The 22,762-nt window shown below is 39.0% G+C and overlaps 1 protein-coding gene across 1 annotated transcript in view; it reads right to left on the bottom strand.

The window, feature by feature from the left end:
* The window catches only part of PKHD1 (PKHD1 ciliary IPT domain containing fibrocystin/polyductin), a 482,509-nt gene that overhangs the window by 210,145 nt on the left and 249,602 nt on the right, over positions 1 to 22,762 (bottom strand). Inside the window, exons 50-51 of the mRNA XM_032141123.2 lie at positions 15,051 to 15,116; positions 9,480 to 9,608 (exon numbers count right to left, since the gene is read on the bottom strand). Coding sequence (XP_031997014.1) covers positions 9,480 to 9,608; positions 15,051 to 15,116 — 195 coding nt within the window. The remainder of the gene's footprint in view (positions 1 to 9,479; positions 9,609 to 15,050; positions 15,117 to 22,762) is intronic.

Here is a 22,762-nt window from a genome sequence, read left to right on the forward strand (position 1 = left end):
TTTAGTAGAGACGGGGTTTCACCGTGGTCTCGATCTCCTGACCTCGTGATTCGCCCGCCTCGGCCTCCCAAAGTGCTGGGATTACAAGCGTGAGCCACCGCGCCCGGCTTGTTTTTTTTTTTTTGAGACGGAGTCTCACTCTGTCACCCAGGCTGGAGTGCTCCACCTCCTGGGTTCAAGTGATTCTCATGCCTCAGCATCCCAAGTAGCTGAGATTACAGGTGCACACCACCACGCCAGGCTAAGTTTTGTATTTTTAGTAGAGACAGGGTTTCACCGTGTTGGCCAGGCTGGTCTCAAACTCCTGACCTCAAGCGATCCGCCTGCCTCGGAAAGTGCTGGGATTACACGCATGAGCCACTGCACCTGGCTGACAGTAATTTCTTAAATGACATAACCTATTCTATTTTCCAAATCAAGCTGATTGAGCTATACACATTACCTAGTTTGGTGGGACTGAACCTATTACCTGAGCCTATTAATTTAGAACACTTGGCAGTATTGTAACCAGAAAGTGACCAGGGACAACCTGGCTGCCACCTTAAAAGTCTGCTCATGGGCAGTAATGGCTTTTAATTTTAACAAAGATATGGGTATCCTTGAAGACACTGATACAATCCAGATGTGTGAAACTATAAAACAAGCAAGAGATGTTACATTAGATTTTGCATTTAATTAGTGGGAGCCTGCACAGAGGATATAGTTTATTCTCAAGCAATTTCCAAATTACCATCCTCCTTGTCCTCCTTGGAAAATTTACTGTTAACCACCTCCATCATCTTGGTACTGCTCCTTTCTTGCCTTGCCTTCTGCTGTCCTGGTTCTGATTTCATGACTACTCGTTCTATGATATCTCTTCCTGCAACTTAAATTAGCATTGCCCTAAGATGCTGACTTCTACCCAGTCCTTATATGTCTCTGCAATAGCTCTCATATGAGTCCTAACTGCCATTCAATACTCAAGGTTTCCTTAGTCAATTCTTCTGAGAATTACCAAATTGCAATCCAGATTCTCAATTGGCCTTCCTTTCAATCTTCTGGTCCACATTTCCTGTTACCATCTAAGCATCTGCACATGAACCTGAGCATATGTCTATAATGGAATTTATTATCCTCCCTGCCAAACCTACTCCTGTACATGCATCCTCAATTTCTATTGATGGTACCCCTAGGCATTCACCTGTGTGCAATAGTTCTGGTCATCTTCTCAGTCTCATTTTTATTTTTTTACAATCGATAAATTGATAAGCCCTATCAATTCTGCTTTCCCATCAAGTTTATGATACTTATTATATTTTTCCATAGCAGCCATCATTGCATTTACTGCTACTATATAGCTTGTAATTTGTATTGTTAAGGCCAAAGTATACTTGAAATCCTGGGGAAAGTAATGTATAGTTTCTTTAAGAAATAGTTGTAAACTGCTGCTGAAAGTTTGTACAGGTTAAGTAAGAGAAAGAAGTTGCTATAGTAGCAAAAAAAAAAAAAAAAAAAAATTACATCCATTGCAACTAAAGGAAAGCATCATAGGTGTTTTACAGGAATACCTGCTAGAATCCTCTCAGGCTACAACAGAAGGTGCCCAATACAGTCACACCTCTGGGAGACTGAGATGGAGTATTTGAAACCATAAAAGAAGTCCGGGCGCGGTGGCTCACGCTTGTAATCCCAGCACTTTGGGAGGCCGAGGCAGGTGGATCACGAGGTCAGGAAATCGAGACCATGGTGAAACCCCGTCTCTACTAAAAATACAAAAAAAATTAGCCGGGCGTGGTGGCGGGCGCCTGTAGCCCCAGCTACTCGGAGAGGCTGAGGCAGGAGAATGGCGTGAACCCGGGAGGCGGGTAGTTATAAGTTATAAGTAGTTATTCTCTAGGTGGGAGCACGTACCAAAATAAAACCTGAATCTCTTATATACTTCATGCTTGCCAATTATCCCCACCCCATGATCTTTACATCCTGCGGGAACGTGTGCCCCTCGTAGAAAATTACTATGATCCATGATGCTAATGCTAATGGGCCATGACAATGAGTGTGTTTCTCAGGTGAGTGAAAACAAGAAAAGGTTTGTAAAAGCCCTCTATTAGAGTAAAACTCGAATTAGTTCCAGCAAGTTAGCAAGCCATAAAGAGTGTCAAGGCCTACATGAGTTTGGATCCCGAGAGTAGATCCTAAGTGAGTTCTAATTAGCCCAGAAATAAATGCCATGATTGAATCAAGCAGAGATGGACAAATTAAGATTAGAAAAAGAATCTCAACCTATTTCAATACATTTATATTTTTATGTTTGTCACAGGAAAATGCACTGTTATTTTCATCGAAATTTCATTTTTATGAAGAAAAGCATATGTAGTTGGGGCAAAAATTCTTTTTAATTCCAACCCCTAATTGTCCACCCTGGCAAAAGCACTGTGTCATAGGTCTTGGTCAGAAAGTTTAGGGGACTGCTGCTACTCATTTGGGAGCACCCGTTTGAATCTCAGTCATTGCAACTAGAAGGAACTCCCTAGCCTCCAAGTGTTTTGTCTCAACATTCAATCCTATTTTAGGAACAAAATAAATAAAATGATAGTAGTCCCTCTAATAATTTTAGGGGTCAACTTAAAACACTGGGTTGAAGCATGGGGACTAAAATTTCACTCAGCTTTGGTATAAAACATCATATAAGTTTGGGCAATAATCTTAACATATGTCATAGCATTTTACAATTTATAAAACACTTACATTATTATTTAGATTATTATTAGTTGGATTAGAAAGCCACTATGTTTCCTACCAATTCAACAACTATGTGTCTATAATTTACCTATATATTAATATTTATAAGTAAATCCACCTCAAAAGAAAACAAATAAATTACTAGGTAATCAGTTCATCAAGGGACCCATATAGCAAAGCACTTTATACTTAGACTGCTTTAAATTGTAAGTTTCTATAGTATATTTTTAAATGATTTGATATATGGAAGGTTTAGTTACATTCATCATTTCAAAGATAAACTACTTGGGGATGTTGGCGAGAACACTCGCTCTTTGGAGTCTGAAATCCTGATTCTTCCTTCTAGTGGTAAGGACATGACTTTGACATCCTTAAAGCAAGGTTCACTAAGGTCTATGATTCTCTCTTAAGAAATTGCCTAAAAGGAAGGAGAAATAGACAGTTTCCAAAGATCCTTTCATCTCTGACTTCAAGTTGTCTTTTTGTTTATTTTTATTTGAAAATAATGTTGATTAAAGTTTTTAGGTCAAAAGTAGCTTAAAGAACAGCTTTTCCATTCACTTTCTAAACGAGGTCAAAGGAAAGTTCCAGCTGTTGTCTCCCTGGATCTTTAATGTCTGCCCTGAAAGAAAATGCTCAAAATATGTTTCCTCCATGTCTTTCCACATCCCACTATATCCCTCTCTTCTAAGAAGAGGCTCTGGTCACACATGTAAAGATTTGACCACAAGTTGCAGTTCAACAACTATCGTCTATTCCCACTGCAAAGTGAGCAATTCCAAATTGGGGACCCAGTCATGTTTGGAGAGTTGACAAATACCACTTCCAGGCAGAGAAGAGGTGGTGTAATTAACACTAAGCATTATAGGTAAAAATAAAATAAAATAAAGAAACTAAAACCCTTTGAATAGTCTGTCTCCTGGTGTTCTGTAATCTCTTATTCATGCAAGCCAACGGAGTCTAAATAACGTCTGTCCAGACAGAGAAGACAACACAAATTTAGCAGGCTCTAAAGCACTTTTTGAATTAAGTCAGGTACATCTGCTTTTAATTACATACATGCATATATACTTACACACATAAACACATACACAGAGGTAGATTAAAGACAGCTGCAAATTCTTAGCTATTCCTCCCATTGAGAGGTGGAACCTAATTCTCCTCTCCTAAATCTAGGCTGACCTCAGGACCTTGGTTGACCAAGAAGTTTATGGCCATGATATTCTGAGCTTGCCAGAGCCAGCTCAGAAGGCATGTGGCTTCCACACAGGTCTCTTGGACCACTTACTTTTGGAATACCCTTTCTTAGGCTATTCTTTCTTGGAATCCAGCGACCATGCTGTGAGGAAGCCCAAGCAGCCCCATAATAAACCCATGAGGAGAGGAACTGAGGCCTCTTAGTTGATTATCCTAAGCTCCCAGCCAATAACCAGCATCAAGGCCCAGCCATATGAATGACCCATCTTAAAGGCATCTAAAGGCAGCCAAGGTGAGCCTATCAATGACCACAGTCCAGCCACTATCTAACTAGAATGCATGGAGGAACCCAAATTAGAACACCTCGGCCTCGCGCTTCCCCATAAAATTGTAAGCAAAATAAAATGTGTGTTTTATGCTGTTAGGTTTCTGGGTGGTTTGCCAGGTAATGATACAGTTTCAGAACAACCACTCCACTTGTTACCATTCTGATGCCACACATTACAAAAAGGACCCAAGTAGCTAAAGCCCAAATTTCTTCCCCTCCCACTTGCTAATCCAGAATAAGTGGGGTGGTGGTCTTTAGTGCTTTTATGTCCCATCCAAAAGGTACAAGACCAAAATCTGAGAACTACACAAGCTACAGAAACATCACCAATATTTGTTTGGTTTCTAATTGGTGTTGTAGACGTACATCTCTGCTATAATTCAGTATGAAATACTGAATTACATATAATCTCAGATAAGAAAAAGGTGAATGAAGTCAATAGTTCTATAATCACAAGATTTTATAGAAGTTCCTCCCCTCAAAAATTACTTTCTGATTTATGATCATCTTGCTTCATATCACCAACCTATTATGATGTTTTGCAATTTAACAAGAAGGTGCTTTACATATTGCCATCTTTGAACATCACATGACTTTGATAAGCTTCTCTGGCATTTAAGGTACTGAATATTAAGAATCAGAACAAACAGAAGAGCTATTATAAAAGAAAAACAGTACTCCCCCACTCAGGTCTTCAAATAAGGACAGTTCAAAGTAATATACAAAATGTAACAGTGAATTCTACCACACACATAAACACACAAAGATGCTGGAGGCTACATGATATCATATTTGCACCCTTCAAAACAGAATCCTGAGAAAGCACTGGAGGCATCTTACACAAATCCACTCAGGTCAGTTTAGAACAAGGCATAGAGCAGAAACTAGAGGGATCTTTTGCCACTTGGCCAGCTATTCTTTATGAAGGTTTGAGATTTGCATAGTAAGGCAGAACTTGTTCCTACTACTTAAGAAGTCGAGAATGCATTCAGGCCAATTTTTCCAATATTTAGAAAGAAAAGACAGTCAGATACACTTACTTGTTGAAGCAAAGTTATCATGAACTTAAACTACAAGAGCAAATTCTTAATGATTACCTCAGCTTACTCCATATAATACCACAGAGAAGAATTTACAGCTCTTTCAAAATCCAATGTCCATAAAGATAGAATGCCTTGAAGGAAAATGGTACCATACTTAAGATAGTGATATCTTTTATTAGTACAGTAAAGTCCTATTTTTATGGAATAGGATGGGTCTGAGGTCATTCCATAAAATTGATTTCCCAGAAAATGGAAATAGGCAATTTACCCTAAGAATTTTATTGAAAAATTATGCTATTCTACTTGAATAATGATGGGAATGTTCTACACGTTTCCTTTATTAATGAATTAAAATACACAAAACACCATAAAATTATATTAGAGGTTCAAAAGTATCACTTAAATCTTTTTTACCAGTCACTTTCATTTTGTAAAATCAGCAGTTCCATTAAAATCGTATTATGTAAAAATGGGTTTTTACTGTAATAATAGTTATTACCTATTTAGCTCCCAAGGATGTTGTGAAAATTAAATAATAAGCCATTGGAAAGCAAATACAAAGCGTTGCTAATACCAGAGGCCAAGAGGGGCAGCCAGATGGAAAAATGAAGGAAAAGAGCACCTGATACATTACAAATCACAGCTTTCATCTGTAATTCCATTACCACCAAAACTCTATGCATTGGTCATGTGCACTGATGTTATCTCATTTCATCTTTCTTAACATTATGATATATTAATTATAGCCCTAATGTTATAAATAAGGGTCAGAAAGGTTTACAGCTTGTCCAATGTCACACCGTTGTAAATGTCAGAAGCCAAATGTGAATGCCAGGTTTATCCTAGTCGACAGCTCATCCTATATCCTGAAGGATCCCCAACATACACTTGTGTCTCATAACTGCCCCTCTAATTCTTACCTCATCTTTCAAAATTCACTTCAAATGCCTCTTCTTCCACGAAGCCACCTTTACCCTAGAGACACTATGATTCTAAACACATTATTTATTACAGCTATTTGTTGTATTATTGTGCATTATGTGTTTTATTAACCCAGCAAAATCCCTGGCTGTTTGAGGTCACAGTTGTATGGTACTTGACTTTGGGTTTCCAGATCATGAGCACCTTGAACACAGTGAATATTTGGTAAATATTTGCTAAATTGAACTGGAAAGGGGTGTTCATTTGAATTACAACTACATTTGCTACCAGATGCAAAGCAAATGCTTTTACTAATGGTTCATTGCATTAGAATGGTTCTAATGCAATGGTTCATTGCATTGCACACCTCTTTGGGAAGTATCTCCAGTTTTTCCAAGCATGTGTGATAAGATTAAATACCTCAAGCAGTGTATCTGACATACAGTAGATACTCAACAAATAGTAGTTTTTTATTTTATTTTTGTTTTATTTCAAGTTAAGGAAAGAATGCGGATGGTAAGAGAAGAACGTGGAGGGGCATAAGTTCAGTATAATATATAGTCTAATTTGGAGATATCAGAGCAGGTATGGATGGTAAGTTTTTTTGAAAAAAGAAAGATACAATGAAGAGTTAGAACTCATGATTTAAATTCTCTGATTTCCTGCCGAGCTTCTTTACTTACTGGCTGGGTAAAACTTGAGCAAGTTACCCTCTCTGCATCCCAGATTTTTCATCTGTAAAAACAGGGATAATAACAGAATCCACTTATAGAGTGGTTGTGAGAATTATATGAAAAAAAAAAAATCCTTGTAAAATACTTAGTATAGTACATGTCACACACCAAGCACTCAAGTTGTAGTTGCTACTATCACCATCATTACTATCATCATAAAAATCATTTCATAATTCTTAGGAATCTATTCAAAGGAGAAGACATTTTTTTCCACAGACTGTAAAATCCTATAGTGGTATGTGTCAACACTGTCAAACCCAAAGATTTATTTCTACTATTGAATTATGGATGGGAGCAATGAGTTCATGCACTTCATCCAAATGATGCTTACTGAACGTCTACTTTGCGCCAGAGTCAGGTGGACAAATTTATTTGATTTAAAGAAGGCTAGGAATGAAAGAAACAAGGGGAGCCAGGAAAAGCTGAAGAGTTCAGAGAGAGACAAAACCACAAGCAGAAAACAAAGGTAGATTCAATCCAGAGACCCATCAGAGGTCAAAATATCAGCCTGTCAAAAATCAGAAGGGAAGAGAAAGGCCGAGCAGCTCCTGCATAAGACCCCAATCCAAATGGCACAATGAATTCAATTGCTCATCAATCACAGATTTGTTGGAGATAGAAGAGGGGTTATTAGACAACAGGAGAGGGACGATGAGAAAGGATTTTATTTTTTATATATTACACATCTGTTTTTCACTCACCTGTCTTTTCATGTGAAAGCTAGAAATAATGAAAAATAACTGTGTATGTTTTAAAAATCTTGACTTTTCTGATTATCACAATAACACTGAAAGGCCAACTGGAAAGTCCTTTCTACAGCCAATGCCTGTGCCCCACCTCCTTTCCCCCACCCAGCATTGATTTGTGCTATTTAAGAGCAGCTTCATGGAGAATTCAGGCCCATCCTATGATCTTACGAGCTGACCATAGACAAAGGAATGAAGAATAGTGGAGAAAGCCAGGGATCCTGGGACCCAGGGCACACAGTGGACACAGTCAACTGCAGTGCCAAGCAAGATGGCCAAGATCGCTCCTTGCTCGGCATAAAAACCCCAAAGGATACTAAAAGCTTGGCAACCTTCAAAAGCTTCTTTTGCTTCCTGCATGGGGTGGGGGAAGCAGCTTGCTTAGTGGGGAAAAACCATAGCCCAGGGCAAATCCGCTGGCTAGATTCATCAAAGAGATGGCTGAGACATAACAGATTTTTCCTTTTCATATAGGAATGACTCACGAGCTTGTTTATTCAAAAGGTTACATCCTCCACCAAAGAGAGGTGGTTGATGGGGAAGCGGGATGATAATAATAATTGACATGTGTACTGGTCAGGCACTTACACCTGTCCGTCATGTCTCTGGGCACAGTCACACAAACACACCACCAATGATAAGAAGGTGGCCAGTATATCTTCTTTCATTCTTCCTTCGTTCTGCCACACAAATAAAGCAAACAATAGAGTGACCCTCTTTTGTTTTACTCGTAGTCATTTTAGAAAGGGAATGTGCGTTATTGGTTCAAGATGAGGACTGGAAGAAAGACTGCTTGGGTTCAAATTTTGACTCTGCAAATTGCAAACTGTGGGACCCTGAACAAGTGACTTAATTGTCCTGGGCCTCTGCTTCTCAAAAATGGGGATAATAATATTACTTATTTCATAAGGTTATTGTAAGGATTAAATTAGTTGGTACATGGAAAACAGTTCCCGGCATGTTGTTAGTTCTCAGTAAATGTTTGACATTATCATTATTATTACTTCACAGATGGTTAAATGTTCTTCCATTACGGATCTTCTTTTATTCACTATTACCTTAAGAGGTTCAAATTAAACCATAAATGTAATTAGGTCTTTGGGGGAAAATATAACTGTCCTATGAAAAACATTTTCTTCTCAGGCTAGGGAGATATTCTGGAACTTTTGAAAACTCTCTTTTAAATAAGAAGAATTTTGTAAGTATGGCTGTGTGTTTCTGTATATCTAAGGAATCATCTTTTTTATAACATATGTGTGTACTGGAAGATAGGTCTAGACAAACAGATGAATAGATACATAGATAGGTATTTTTCTTTTTTATTAACCTACTTCTCGGCAATTTTGAAAACTCATAGCAACCGAAGAGCTTGTCATTTTTCCTCGGTCCTGTATTTCAAAATTCCCAAAGGCAAACCATCAGAACGCATTAATAAACTGTTGTCTTCCATACCCTCTGTGTCTTTCAAACTTAAGGATACTAGAACCTGTAAATCCATTCTCTGACACATGAAGAAAATTAACTAGTTAGTGGATTATTTTAACTCCTTTCAGCATGACAATTACTTATTCCACTTTTAATGAAGATATGCTAGGTTAATTGTGGGGGGATTTCACTGGTCTATGAACTTGTTCTCCTACATTAACCCCTCCCAAAAAGAGGAAGAATGAAACAACATAAGTGCCTACTTATTTCCAAACTCTTTACTGTGTTGTACAATATAAATGAAACATAATCAGATGTGGCCGGGTTCAGCCTGTCTGTGATTCATCTCTTGGGTTGTTTTACTCACTGGGTAAAATGAGAACGTCATCCCCAGGGCCTGGAATGGTATTGTTGTATCCTCCCCAGCCTTCTTCAACACCTTGCCATGTTTCAGGGAGGGACCATTTTAAAGCTGATTCAGATGCAGAGGTAGAAGCTGGAAAATAAAAAAATTTTTTGAAAATCTAATCCATTGTGGTAACTTCCAAATTCTATCGTTATTTTAGGATGCTAGTGGTATTTTCACCTCCCAAAGAAGCTGCCTATTAATATTTTATAAGTTTCCGTACAAATATTTATCAGCTAAAAAGCAAGTAATTATTCAATCCTTAGATTACCTTCACTTCTGAAAAAAATCCCACTCTTGTTATTATACATCTGCTTTGCCTTATAATAAATATGGCATGCTTATCATGAAATATTTAGAAAATGCAAATAAAGGTAATAATTGCCTATAATCTCACTACCTTGCAATAGCTACCTTTTATTTCTGTTTCCTTCCAGAATTTCTCAGAATTTTTACATAATTGAGATTATATCAAATCCTGTTCTTATTTTTTACACCCAGTTCTACTTTTGCTTAGCTTAGCCTATTTTCCTATGCATTTTATAATATTATTTAAATGCCTTGTAAACATAATTTTAGTGGCTACATATCATATTTTTAAAATCCATAATTTACTTAATTCCTAACGTCTGACATTTAGACTCTTTCTATTCTCTGTTTAATTGTAAATAATGCAGTGTTAACTGTCTCTATGCAAATCTCTCAATAATCCTGATTATCTTCTTCAAATACATTCCTCAATGGAATGACTGAGTCAAAGGTTATGTTCTTCCCACAGCTCTCCCTACATACTAAAGGCGGGGTAATAATCTAAAAACTTCTCAAGGCGGTAACTTACAGACAGATCATACATTCCAACCAGTTTCTATTGATTCTGCCTTTGATGATCAAATGGCATATTCTTTTCAACCATTCTCCCTCCTAGTATCTCATCGCATAATTGAAATGTAAATCTAATAATTTCCAGTGGGGACTGTCCAATATCACATCATGCACAAAACCATGCTGAACCATATCTACTTGTTCTTTCCTGGGATGTGATTACTGGTACAGAGTCAGAAGGGCAGACAGATTGTCTCAAAAGGGTAGAATGAAAAGGCCTCCTCTTTCGAGGGGAGGGAGGGAATCATGCCCATGATTTGCTAATTTTACAACATAAATAGTGAGCACCTTCTCTATTAGAACTGCCTTTAAAAAGCAGGGATACAAAAAGAAATAAAATGTCACCCTTGCCTCCAAGGAGCTGATGGTCTTATATCAGCATTAGGAGGATTAAAAACGCTGCACAGGCACTGAGGGGAGTTCTTTTTAATGGTACCTGATGACGAAAGGAAGCAAGATTTTGCCAGGAGAAGCTTCCCGAGGGAAGTAGTAACTCAGCTGCATTTTAAAGGCTTAGAAGTTATTCAGGTAAAGGGGAGGTTGTGATAAGTGTATGACAAGAGGGTTGCACTGCAGACAGAAGGATGAGCATGAGCCGAGGCAAAAAATGGGAAGTCAAGTGGAGGAATGATAAGAAATTTGGGTTGCTGAACCACAGAGCTAAAAGAGAGGTAAGTGACAAGGTTGGTAAAATAAACAGAGGCCGGATTATGAAGGATAACAAAGGTGGAGGGGCCAGAGACTTCTAGCACATTAAGACAGAAGTGGATGAATACAGTTTGTGCCATAGGGCATTTAGGGCATCTCTGTGGTCTCCAGATGGAGTTATACAGCAAGCAGTGGAAAAATATGAATTGGACGGATGGGAAGAGCTCTGAGCCCAAAGGTGAATTTGGCATCATCGGCCTAGAAGCTGTATTCGAAACTCTGAGGATGGTTGTAATAGCTCCAGAGGATTTCAAGGTGACAAGTGAAAATACCTGATGTCAGAAACACGAGGAACACTTAGTTATTTTTTCTACCAGACCCAATTCCTCAGTAGTCATGGTTTAATTAGAGCCCCAGGATAACCTAAAAGTATATAGATTGTGGTCAAGCAGAAACCGTAGGCAATTTAATTAGTACAAAATATACCACACACCTGGGGAATAAGGCAATGTCTTGGAATAAGGGTCACTCAGTAAGAGGCCTTATAAATATTTCATAAACTCCAATACTGTAATACCTTGCTAAGTTTTCTCCCAATGTTGCCTTCTTCCCAACATTAGACCCAAAATATTCAGTTGGGGGTAGAGTAAGGGGTATTTGTCAGGATGACCCCTAGCTTGCCCCACAAAGTCCAGATATAATGTCTCTGATGCCTCATTTCCAGTGATATTTCAAACAAGCAATGATTGTTCTCTAAAACCTCATGCCAAGCTTCAGGAATCTTTAGTTACTCCAATTTTATATCACAGATGATGGAAACAAACATTCTGTACTTTTTTCACCTTTACTCTTGCTTATAAGAGAGCTGACACAGTCTTTAGTTGGAAAAATTAGGCCTTAAGATAGCTATTCTTTTTTTTTTTTTAAGGTAGCTATTCTAATGAAGGAATGTTATTATGCACAAATTTAATTATTCTGTACCATCCTGCCTTAAGATAAGAACACTAAGGGATAAGAAAACATGTTTCAGTCTCCTGTAAGAGTTATCAGATTTCTATACAACTAATATCAGGATTCTATATGACTATTATTGACAATCAAATTTGTGGAGGGAAAAAGAAGCCTACAAGAGTTAAAGAAGCAGCAGTCAGAGATCTACTGGGAGAATCAGAAGAGAGGAAGGTCTTGGAATCCTAAGTAATACAGCATCTCCAGAGAGCACAAGTGACCTTGTTAATAGTAGAGCTCTGGTAAGAGAGAGAATTAGAAGTGACTGTTAAACTTAGCAATCAAGGCATGGGTGATCCAGATGACAGTGGTCCCAGTTGAGTGGTTGAGATAGAAACCATATTACAGTGGATTGAGGAATGCACTGGAGGTAAGGAAGGAAAGACGTTGGGTCAGACCATCAAAAAAGCTCATTGAGGAATGGACAGTCTTAAGAGTTGAGAACCACAGCCTTTGATCTGTCTTCTGAATCTTTAGATAAATTAGACTAGTTTCAAAACTGGAACCCATGAATTTTAGTCTGGACCAACATTCCTGATGAGGCCTCTCCTTGCTTCCCTGTACAAATTTGTCACTCAACAAGCAGCTAAGATTTTAGGTAGTCTCGAGTCTAATATATGAGCCAAATGTTGCCCTCCACGCCTTCGCTCTTCATCAACCCAGGTTTTCATGGCTCTGCATGAAGAGGAGGCTAGGCTTTTGAGAAGTTTGCAGGACAGCTGTCTGCTAAAGGAAAATTCAGTATCCACAAATTTGTTTTGTTTCTAAATGGGAGGCACTGAACAGAAGAAGCCAGTAAGGAAAGAAAGGTTAACTACACAAGACAATGAGTTGTTCGCTGATAGGGGAAAGTGTGGAAGATGCAGGAAGGGATGAGTTAACTTTGAACAAGACTAGGGCTGCCTGATTCTCAGAGATCAAAGAAAGGGACAAAAACTTAGATCTGTGGGAAAATTTAGGAAAAGAATACCCGATGATCTGGATGTTCTTATATGACCATGGACAATATGTGCACTTAGTGTGGGTACATATTATATACTCATATGGGTTAACACGTAGCTAGATGGTTAACTCATTCAAACATTGGATTGACCCATTCAAACAATGGAATGAATGAGTTAACACGGATAGATGTGTTAACTCATTCATTCATTCATTCATAGTTTTGGCAAAAATGATATTGCAATAATTTTACTGTCTTACATAGAGCTACTCATTAAACAAAATACATTACCATGTTTAAATTTTGGCACTAGCACAGATACTACATACGTGAGAATCAGACAATGTGTTGGAAGTATGTTATTTAAAATTTCTTCCTGGTGAATGATATTGTACTAAATCTGTAACTCTTTGTGTTTTGAAATAGTTTTCTGTCCCAAACTATATGAGGTAGGAAAACTGGCTAGATTTTAATAGAACTCATAGTTAATCTATGCTCAATAAGGCAATTTAAACACATTAGAGGCTACATTGTATAGCACAAGGAACACTGGGCTGAGTTGAGACACCTGAGTACTTATCTAGGCTCATATGACTGACTACTGATATGACTAAGTTTAATATCTGGCCTTCACATCCCCATTTGTAAAATGAGGCAACTGGATAGGATAGCCTGTAAAGTCTCCACCTTTTTTAAAACCCACAACTCTATGAAGTATGGGCTATTTATCAGCAGTTGTAATTGAAGCATCTCCAGTTAAACTGACCCCTTCTAAAAAGCTCTGAATGCTAGACACCACGCCATCCTTCCAAAGAATCCTTAGTACAGAAATCATCATACTACGTGCTGAGTGATATGCCACCCTGACTACAGATGGTTGAACCAAGAATGGCCATTCATAGATGGTCCAGTATCCACAGAAGGGGGCCTGGCATGAGAGCTTCCCCAACAGGTATGTCCTCTACAGAATAGACACTGACACAACAAATCAAATCTCTTCTTGGAGAATTTGAACATAGAAACTTTCAGAGAAGAGAGAACTATCCTTTTCCTTATAACAGTAATTTTTAAACAACTATATTAATTGATTACTTAATAGTTTGACTGACATCCCCAAGAGATCACAAGACCCCATAAAGTCAAAGTTCATTCCATCTTGCTCATCATGGTATTCCCCCACACCTTGCATAAAAGGCACTCAATAAACAAGGCATTTTGAACCATCTAAAGGCAAAGAGAGATGAAGGACAAGGAACACAAAAAACAAAGTGTGGTGGCAGCTCAGAAAACATTCTGAAAACAATCTTGAATCACATTCTTCATAGTCCAATAAGCATGGAGTAGTAACCTTCAGGATTATCATTTATAGTTTTAGTCCAGTCCTCTTACCTCATTTATCTATTAATTTAAATAGAGGAATTAGATCATTTTCTGATTAGCATGGGCTCTGCTCTGACATAGCACAAAAATGCCACTGAAAATTAAAAGAAATCTCTGCCTTTGAAAAGATTTATTCCTCCTGCAAATGTATAGTTAAATTGATTCAGAATAAACAAAAACAAACAATGAAATACATCAGAAGGTGCTTAGGAGACATTTAGTCTTTGAGAATTTGGCTTTTTGAGTTAGATTTCATAGAACCATCTGACTTTTGAGGAGGGTTTGTTTACCCTGATTTCCTGAAATTACCAGGAACAATTAAAGTTTAGAGATACCCTGAATTTTTCTTTCCATTTGGAGGGGGCCTAATAGCCCATCTGCAGATCTGGAGTCCTATGTGCACATATGGTCCATAATTTATGAAATGTGCTTATTTACATGTTTCAATTCTTACTTTCATTGCTTTGAAAAATAAATGCACCTTTATATCCTTTTTTGACATGCAGATACATATTTTAGTTACAGGGCAACACAATAGAGAGTTATCAGACATATAAGCTTTAGGACTGATATCTGCCTGTTTATTAACAGTATGACAAGGTGGAATTTGTAGAACTACTGGAGGACATTCTGCTATACTAGACACTTCTATTTCGTGTGTTAATACTCACCTGAAATAGTTGGGGGCACACCTTCCTTCACCCGGAGAATGACTTGAACTTGGCCTTCACCTGAAACTAAATACCAAAAGCCACAACTTGCATGTGATACAAAGATCATCTTAATATTAAAGACAGTCACATGTGAGAAAAGAAGAATTTATGCTAAATTCTAGTTGCCTAAATTTTCAAAACAAAAAAATGAAATCCTTGTTAATCTAACAATTGATTTCCAACATTTGATTTTGATTGCTTTCATTTGACTAAACGTAATTGCAGCGAGGTCTCCAAGAGAACTGGCACATAAACAATTAGGAAAAACAAAAACAGAAACGAAACCTTTAGCCATATGTTCTAAGGACGCCAATGGTGTCCAGCAGACCATATACCTCATATCCTATTTTCTGTTCATCATTTTGTAGGCTCAGCTTTTAGAATTCATGTGTTTTTCACCAATAGAGTTCAGATCATCCATGAAATGTATTTGGTTACCTTTATCCAAACAAATTGTCCCTTTAATGAAGCCTTTTCCCCACCCCCTATCCTCCTCCCATCATCCAAGCCAACTGAGCACATTTAAAAGGCCTGGGGTTCATTAATTTTAAGTGTTCAATAAATTAGTGGAAATAATCAAAAGGCCTGATTCTTTCTGATAATGACAATTTGATGTCAGTATAAACCAGTAGATTAAGCTGGGAACATATGCTCCTTTGCCAAGAGAGGCTGCTATAATTAAATAGTGAATGCATCTACAAGGTGCTCTCACGCCTGATTAATTAGTAATCAGGTGCACAAACTCCATTTTTCGGTCACACCTTGTCTCTTATTGGTTAATTACCCTTCTGCCTTATCGTTTGTCACAGGAGCCACACTTCCCACCACTGGAGGGCCCTGTGTTGCTGAAGGCTGCAGCCTTGGGGACTTGGCCAAACTCACACTCTCCACTTTTGTTTTCCTGGAACCCTAAACCCTTTCCTCCATCAGATGAAATAAACAGAGGATCATTCTTTCTAAATATAAAACATAAGCAGCCAGGCGCCGTGGCTCATGCCTGTAATCCCAGCACTTTGGGAGGCTGAGGTGGGTGGATCACTTGAGGTCAGGAGTTCGAGAGCAGCCTGGCCAACATGGTAAAACCCATCTCTACTAAAAACACAAAAACTAGCCATGTGTAGTGGTGCACTCCTGTAATCCCAGCTACTAGGGAAGCTGAGGCAGGAGAATTGCTTGAACCCTGCGGTGTGGAGGTTGCAGTGAGCCAAGATCACACCACTGCACTCTAGCCTGGGTGACAGAGCAAGACTCTGTCTCAAAAAAAACTAAAAAATGAAAAATAAAAATAAAATATAAGCTTCAGAATATTACAAAGAAAGTGATCCCCAAAGAGATCCATGATGAGACCTCTTCAATTCCTCTAATCTTATTTTGGTCATTTTCTCTTTTTAAAATTTTTCTAAGAATATAAAGCACGAGTTTGTGTCTTTCTCCTTACACTGCCACATGTTGAGACCTGGTGCAATGCCAACATGCTCTTGACATGTTCTACCTTTATCACCACTTCCAAGACTTTGCTTAAATTGTTCCTTCATCCTGTTGCTTATTTCACGCATCTTTCTAATTTAATACTAATAATAAAGCCACCAGTCAAGGTGTCATTTCCTTTTTTTAAAATAAAGTCTAACTCATCCACTTCTGTTCACATTGATGTGTGCATCCTCTAAAGTTCAAAAGTACTTCTAAATCCATCCTGTGATATTCATCCAAAACTTGTTCTCAATTTAGTAAATATTTATTGAGCATCAACTGATAATTTAAGATTACATCAATAATTAGCTTTGTCTTCAAATTTTTGAGACAGAGACTTTTCTCATGTACCTTATGAGTACTAGATATTGCTAGAAATGTAGATATTCATTTTCATGGGCCAATTTAGAAATCCTAGGTTTAATCTCGTATCTGTAGCTCTTTCCACTACACTGCACCAATGGCTTCTGGACTGAGTGGTGACTGATATTCTTAAACCTCTACACACGCACAAATGGTCCCTACCTCCAGGAGAACTCCCTACCAAAACAGACATTGTAAAACTAAAAAATATATTGAAAATCTATTGCTCACTTCTTTCATGTTGAGTATGTGAATGCCAGTCATTGAAGAGAAGTAGTTTCAGGATCAGAACAGATAGAGAAAAGTTAACAAAGGCAGGAAAAATTAGAAGTCTGATTTCCTATACCACCATCTACATGCCTCTGGGGGCAGATGAGTACGAGCCAGAGGGCTATCTCTTCCCAAACACCATTTCCTGGTCATGGTCATGACAGTAGTGAATGGTGGGAAGAATGTGGGTGCTGGAGCCCAACAGCCTGGATCTGAATCCTGGCTCTTCTGGTTCCTAGACATGGGCCACTGACAAGTTATTTGCCATTTCTAAACCTCATTCACTTCATCTAAAAGTGGGAATAATCATACTATCCATCTCATAGGGCTATTAGAAAAGATAGACTAGTCCATGGAACATGCTTAGCACAGTGCCTGGCACATCATGAACAATAAATGTTAACTGTTATCAATACTGTCATTATGGCACGTTCATGATTCCAGGTGCCAGTCAACAAGGTTCAAGAAATATGCTTTTACTTTCTACTCTTTTTACAGCTGTATCTAATCATGACGAGCTGTAGTATTACAGAGTTGTAAGCAACTTAACCAGATCTGCTAAAGTTTGTTAAGTGTGTTGACTCTATAAAGAACTGTAAATGTGAAGTGTCATTTCCAATTTGAATAAATACAAAGAGGGATGAAAATCATTTGAGAATGAAGGTATTGACTTGGGGAGAGTTTAAAAGCCTTACACAATCTGTGATATTGGACATATGTTTTCTCAGTGCTTATGATTTCTGATTTTGTATTTGTAATATGAGAATGGTTAATCTTCCGTATTTATAAATGGAGCCCCATTGTAGTTGATCCTTCCCAGATTGTAAGAAGATCTGATGCTCAAAAAGACAAAAAAAAATTCTTTGGGCCAATTATTGCCAACTTTTTCTGACGAGTGCTATATGATCTAAACTTGCTATAAACACAGACATCTAGGGTGAAGAGGAAAATGTGCTAAGAAAATGGCTCCTGGTAAGAGAAAAGAGAGTTACTAAAGCAAATGTGATACAAGGTCCTACCAGGTTAATATGTTGTGTCTGATGAATTCTGTCCTCACTTAAGGCTCTAGGAAAGAGAAAAATTAATTCTCTCCCTAAGCAGGTCTAATTCTCTCTTGAAATTTTAGAGGGAGAAATAAGAACCCATTTATTTAAAAATAAAAAACACATGGAATCTTAGTAGGTTACAGACTCCTTCCCTATTTCACTCTTTCATTCATATTCTCATTCTCACTTTGTCGTTTTAGTTTACGCACATATTAGGACCTCTCACTCAGGCCACATTTATCTAGTGTGTCAGTCACTGACTACACAGTGAAAGAACATAAAATAGAAACTGCAATAGGTATCTTCAAATGTCATGCAGTCCCACCCTGACTCATGACTTCTCTTTCTGTCTCTGTCTGCCCTGGACCCAAGCCCCAGCTCTGTCTACCTGAGCCGGCTGTTGGCTCTCTCTGCATTTTTACCTCTTACCTCCACATCCTCTCTGTTATCTCCTCTGTTGCCTCCACATCTTTTCCCTGTCCTGACTCACAAGTCTGTACACTCCTGTTCCTCCTGTCCTGCTCAGTGAACTTGACCTCATTCCCCAGAAGCTGACCTCTTTGGCTTAGCCACAGAGAAGGCTTGCTTGTCAGTTAGTCCCTGGCAGCTAAAGCTTGATTTACAGGACCACACTCCTGTCTGATTCCAGCCTCAGAGGCAGCCATGGAAGGCATCTTGGCCCTCGTAAAACACGATCCTTTAAAGGCCTTCACAGAAATAGTATATGAAAATCCTGTGATTATCTTTGAGTCTTCTATTATCCCTGTATCATTCACTTATGAAACAGTGAATTTTGAGGGGGGACAAAAGGAAAAGAACTTGATCAAGACACCAACACATATGTCTGCATTAGCCACAATCCTGAAAGTTAGCTCAATTAAACCATCTTAATTAACTCAGAGAAGAATAGCAATTGTTATTCTGACTCAGAGCAATGTTTTTCATACTTCTGTGGAGGTATTTCTGATTGCCCAGACCCTGCCACAGACCTACAGAGCCCGAACCTCTCAGGAGGGTCCTGGGAATAAGCATTTCAGCTGTTTACCCAGGAGGCAAAAAAACACAAATGTAAGGAACTAAACAAATTTTCTCATACTACACTCTTAAAATATTGTTTGTTCTCAGGAGCAGGTGTTCTTACCAAGTGAAGAGCGAGACCCAGATGGAAAAGATCCTTACTCCACAATTCGTACTTTTTATCAATTATACCAAACCCTTACAGACCAAATCATATTCCCAAGATGTAAAATGCACAGTGGTTATTTTAGAGGCATGAAAAGTTTCATTTTAGTATCTATACATTGTAACGTATTTTAGAAAAAACAACTAACCCATTAAACCCATGATTTCATGGATATTATTAAGAAAAGTTAGGTTTTAAAAATAAGATAGTACAGAAATTGATTTAAGAAAAATATTGAGTAAATAATCAGACAAGAGGTATAAGGATATGACACAATTATGAAAATGGTACTAAAACATCTAAAGTTCAGGAAGCACAGTGTTAACTAAGTATCGTTTTTTCTTATAAATTGAAAGAAGAGTTGGTTTATAAGGTTAGGTATGTAAGCTCAGAATTAAAAAAAGAAAAGATGGTATACTAGAAAAAGCACTGAACCTAGAGTCAGAAAAGCTGTTTGAATACTGGTTGCACCACCTATGACCTGTGTGAATTAAGGCTAGCAACTCAGCATTGCGGAGCATTAACTCCTTAACCTGAGCGATTCCTAAAAGATGTATTTGATTCTAAGTTTCCTTCCCTTTCCTTTCCTTTCTCCTCCTCTCCTCTCCTCTCCTTCCCTCTCTCTCCTCTCCTTTCATTTCCTTCCTTTTCTCCTTCTCTTCCTGCCTTTTCCTTTTGGAGTTATTTCCAACCAAGAGGCAAAATCCCTGGTCACATCCCCAGCCTCTGTTCTGTTATCTATATTTTTGCCACAAAGGTTAGTGCAGTTCCCTGAAGTCAATTCTCTACATTACTGCTAAAAATCCTTGGGGATCTTTGGGAATGAGTTTTTCATAAGAATGTAAATTAATTTATTAACTAGAATGCTGCGGATTGCCTTAGAGGGGCTCAGCATGGGAATGGCTGCAGAGTTGCAAAAAGATTCTGATTCCGCTCTGCCTACAAAATCTTCCCCAAGAGGTCACGGGAGCCATTTGACGCCACTCTCCTCCTTAGATCCTAAAGGAATTCTTTTCCAGGATTTGCAGGGAGTCTTCTAGACCAGCTGAAGAAGAGAAGATCTATGCAAGCAGCCTGCTTGGCTCCAAGGCCCTTGTTGCATTAAGGAAAGGAAACCTGGGCAGTGGTAGACAGGATCAGGAGCCTAGGCTCCAACCCAGGAAAGCACTCCTGATTTTTTAGGCTCTCCCAAATTAACAGCATCTTTTCTGACCCATCTTTGTGATGAGACAGACCTGAGTTCTTCTTGGCAACTTGGCGCACACAATAAAGTCCATCTGCCTTTCCACGCACAGCCCTCTTGCCTTTTATTCGTGGTGAGGCGGACATTTGGACACAAGTGTTGGCCAGCCTGGCTAGACATGTCCTTTTTTTTTTTTTCAGTCAGATCAGAAAGTGGTGGTGCAGCAGGAGCCTCAGCCTCACAGGCAGACCTTCTCAGCTGCCGCCTCACACAATGTCCCAGCTCGGCTGCATCTCTGCTGCATGAGTGGGGGCTGTGTGAACTCGGGAGGGCAACTGTGAATGGTGCAGCATCTGATATGAATTTATCACCGGCTGCTGATCGGGAGGGGGATCAAGCTAGGGGAAGGGGCTGTGAGTGTTTAATGCACCCTGCCACAACCCAACAGTTTGCCCTAAAGAGCCTTTTACCAATATAAAAGGACAGGGTCAAAAGTAAGTTGACCCCTGACAGAATGTACAATTATTAGAAGAAGGCTGTGTGCGAGCAGCTGCTGGAACCCCACTGACTCTGCATCGGGCTTCCAAGAGTCAGATTATGAATAATCAACTCAAGATTGTTTTCTCCACCCTTCTCAACTTCCCCCCCCACCTCCCTCCAATCTTCTCCTCCTGTTTTGGGCAAGTCCTATTCTATTTCTACAGGAAGAAGCATAGCCCTCCCTAGCAGCTGCAATAATTGTGTTCCTATTGTGATGAAGACCTCCTCCTGGCCACCCCCCTACAAGTGGCCATTGTGAGTGGAGAGTCAGTGATTATACGCTCCCTCTGATGCTTTGGGGCACCCAGCTGCCTAAGTGCTGACACAGGAGTGTGCAGAAGGCCAGGGAGGGGGCTGGTGGAGGTGGAGGCAAGAGGTGGGGGAAACCCACGTCTGTGCGATTGGACTCTGACACACCAGACCTTTTGCATAAGTCAAGCCAAGAACAAATGAGGCATTATCAGGCCCCAGTGTTGAGAGGTCTCATCTCCCTTTGAAGTGGAGCTGAGCGTGGGGCCGAGCAGCTTTTCCTCCTTTGGACCAAGCAAACATCCTTCTTTTGATATGCTACATGCTCATTATCTCTGCCCCATTTAATGATTTTTGATTGAAGGGTGGCGGCTGGGATGCCGAGAGGATCGTTAGAGAGGCTCCATACAGCCAAGCCCATAAGAAAGGCTTTCCTTGTGCCTGGGCCTAAATTTGGAATTTCTTAACAGTGTGCGCTTGTTCTTAGAGGCAGATAAGGGCTGAGCGTGAAATTCTTAATTAAGCAATAAATAGAGAGTGGGGTGTCAGCAGATGTAGCCAGTAGCCATGGCAACAGGAATCACATGGGCAAGGGAGCTGAGACTCGATGTAGGCCTCAGGCCTGGGCCTGACTGACAGCTGAAGAATCCTACAAAGCTTGTAAACCAGATTAATTAGCTGACTAATTATTTCATAGCGTTAATGTAACTAAAAAATAAAAATAGTTCACCATGAACTGAAACATCCTTGGAAAAAAACAGCAGGGAAAGAGGCAGTGGGAAACTGGCTCTGTAAGGCAGAGACATGAGCAGTCAGGGCACCAAATCGCATGAAGGGAAAAATAGGCTTGCTGGATTTTTCTCCCAACTTTGCAAATATAAAAGAACACTTGTTCTACAGTCGTACCCATTCCCAAGCATGGCATAGAAGCTACAGTTGGGATATGCAATAATAGTTCATCGTATTCGTAATAGTTTATCACATCAAATATTGCTCCTGCAGCATCCTAGCACAAACAATAGTGCACACAAGGTACTTCACTTGTGGTCTGTTTCGTAAGTAGCTCCTTGGGCAAAATTCTCAGCGGCTTTAGAAAGGCAACATGAACCAATCTCCCTAACAGATCTTTTTAAATGAGTGAGGTTATCTTATTCTGTGGCTAACAATTGCTTAAGTGGCATCACATTTCAATCATGGGAACAATATATCATATATGTCATATTACGGTGAATCCCATTTATCTCACAAAAATCTAGTAAAAGAAAATAGAGGGAGACCCTTTCAGAAAGGTTATAACATATACACTGAGCTCTTGACACATGATATTGTTAATCTTCTAAAAAGAAAGAAAACTTCTAGAGAAATA

The sequence above is a fragment of the Hylobates moloch genome, unplaced genomic scaffold (assembly GCF_009828535.3).
Source record: "Hylobates moloch isolate HMO894 unplaced genomic scaffold, HMol_V3 SCAFFOLD_20, whole genome shotgun sequence".
In the NCBI taxonomy this organism is placed as follows: domain Eukaryota; kingdom Metazoa; phylum Chordata; class Mammalia; order Primates; family Hylobatidae; genus Hylobates; species Hylobates moloch.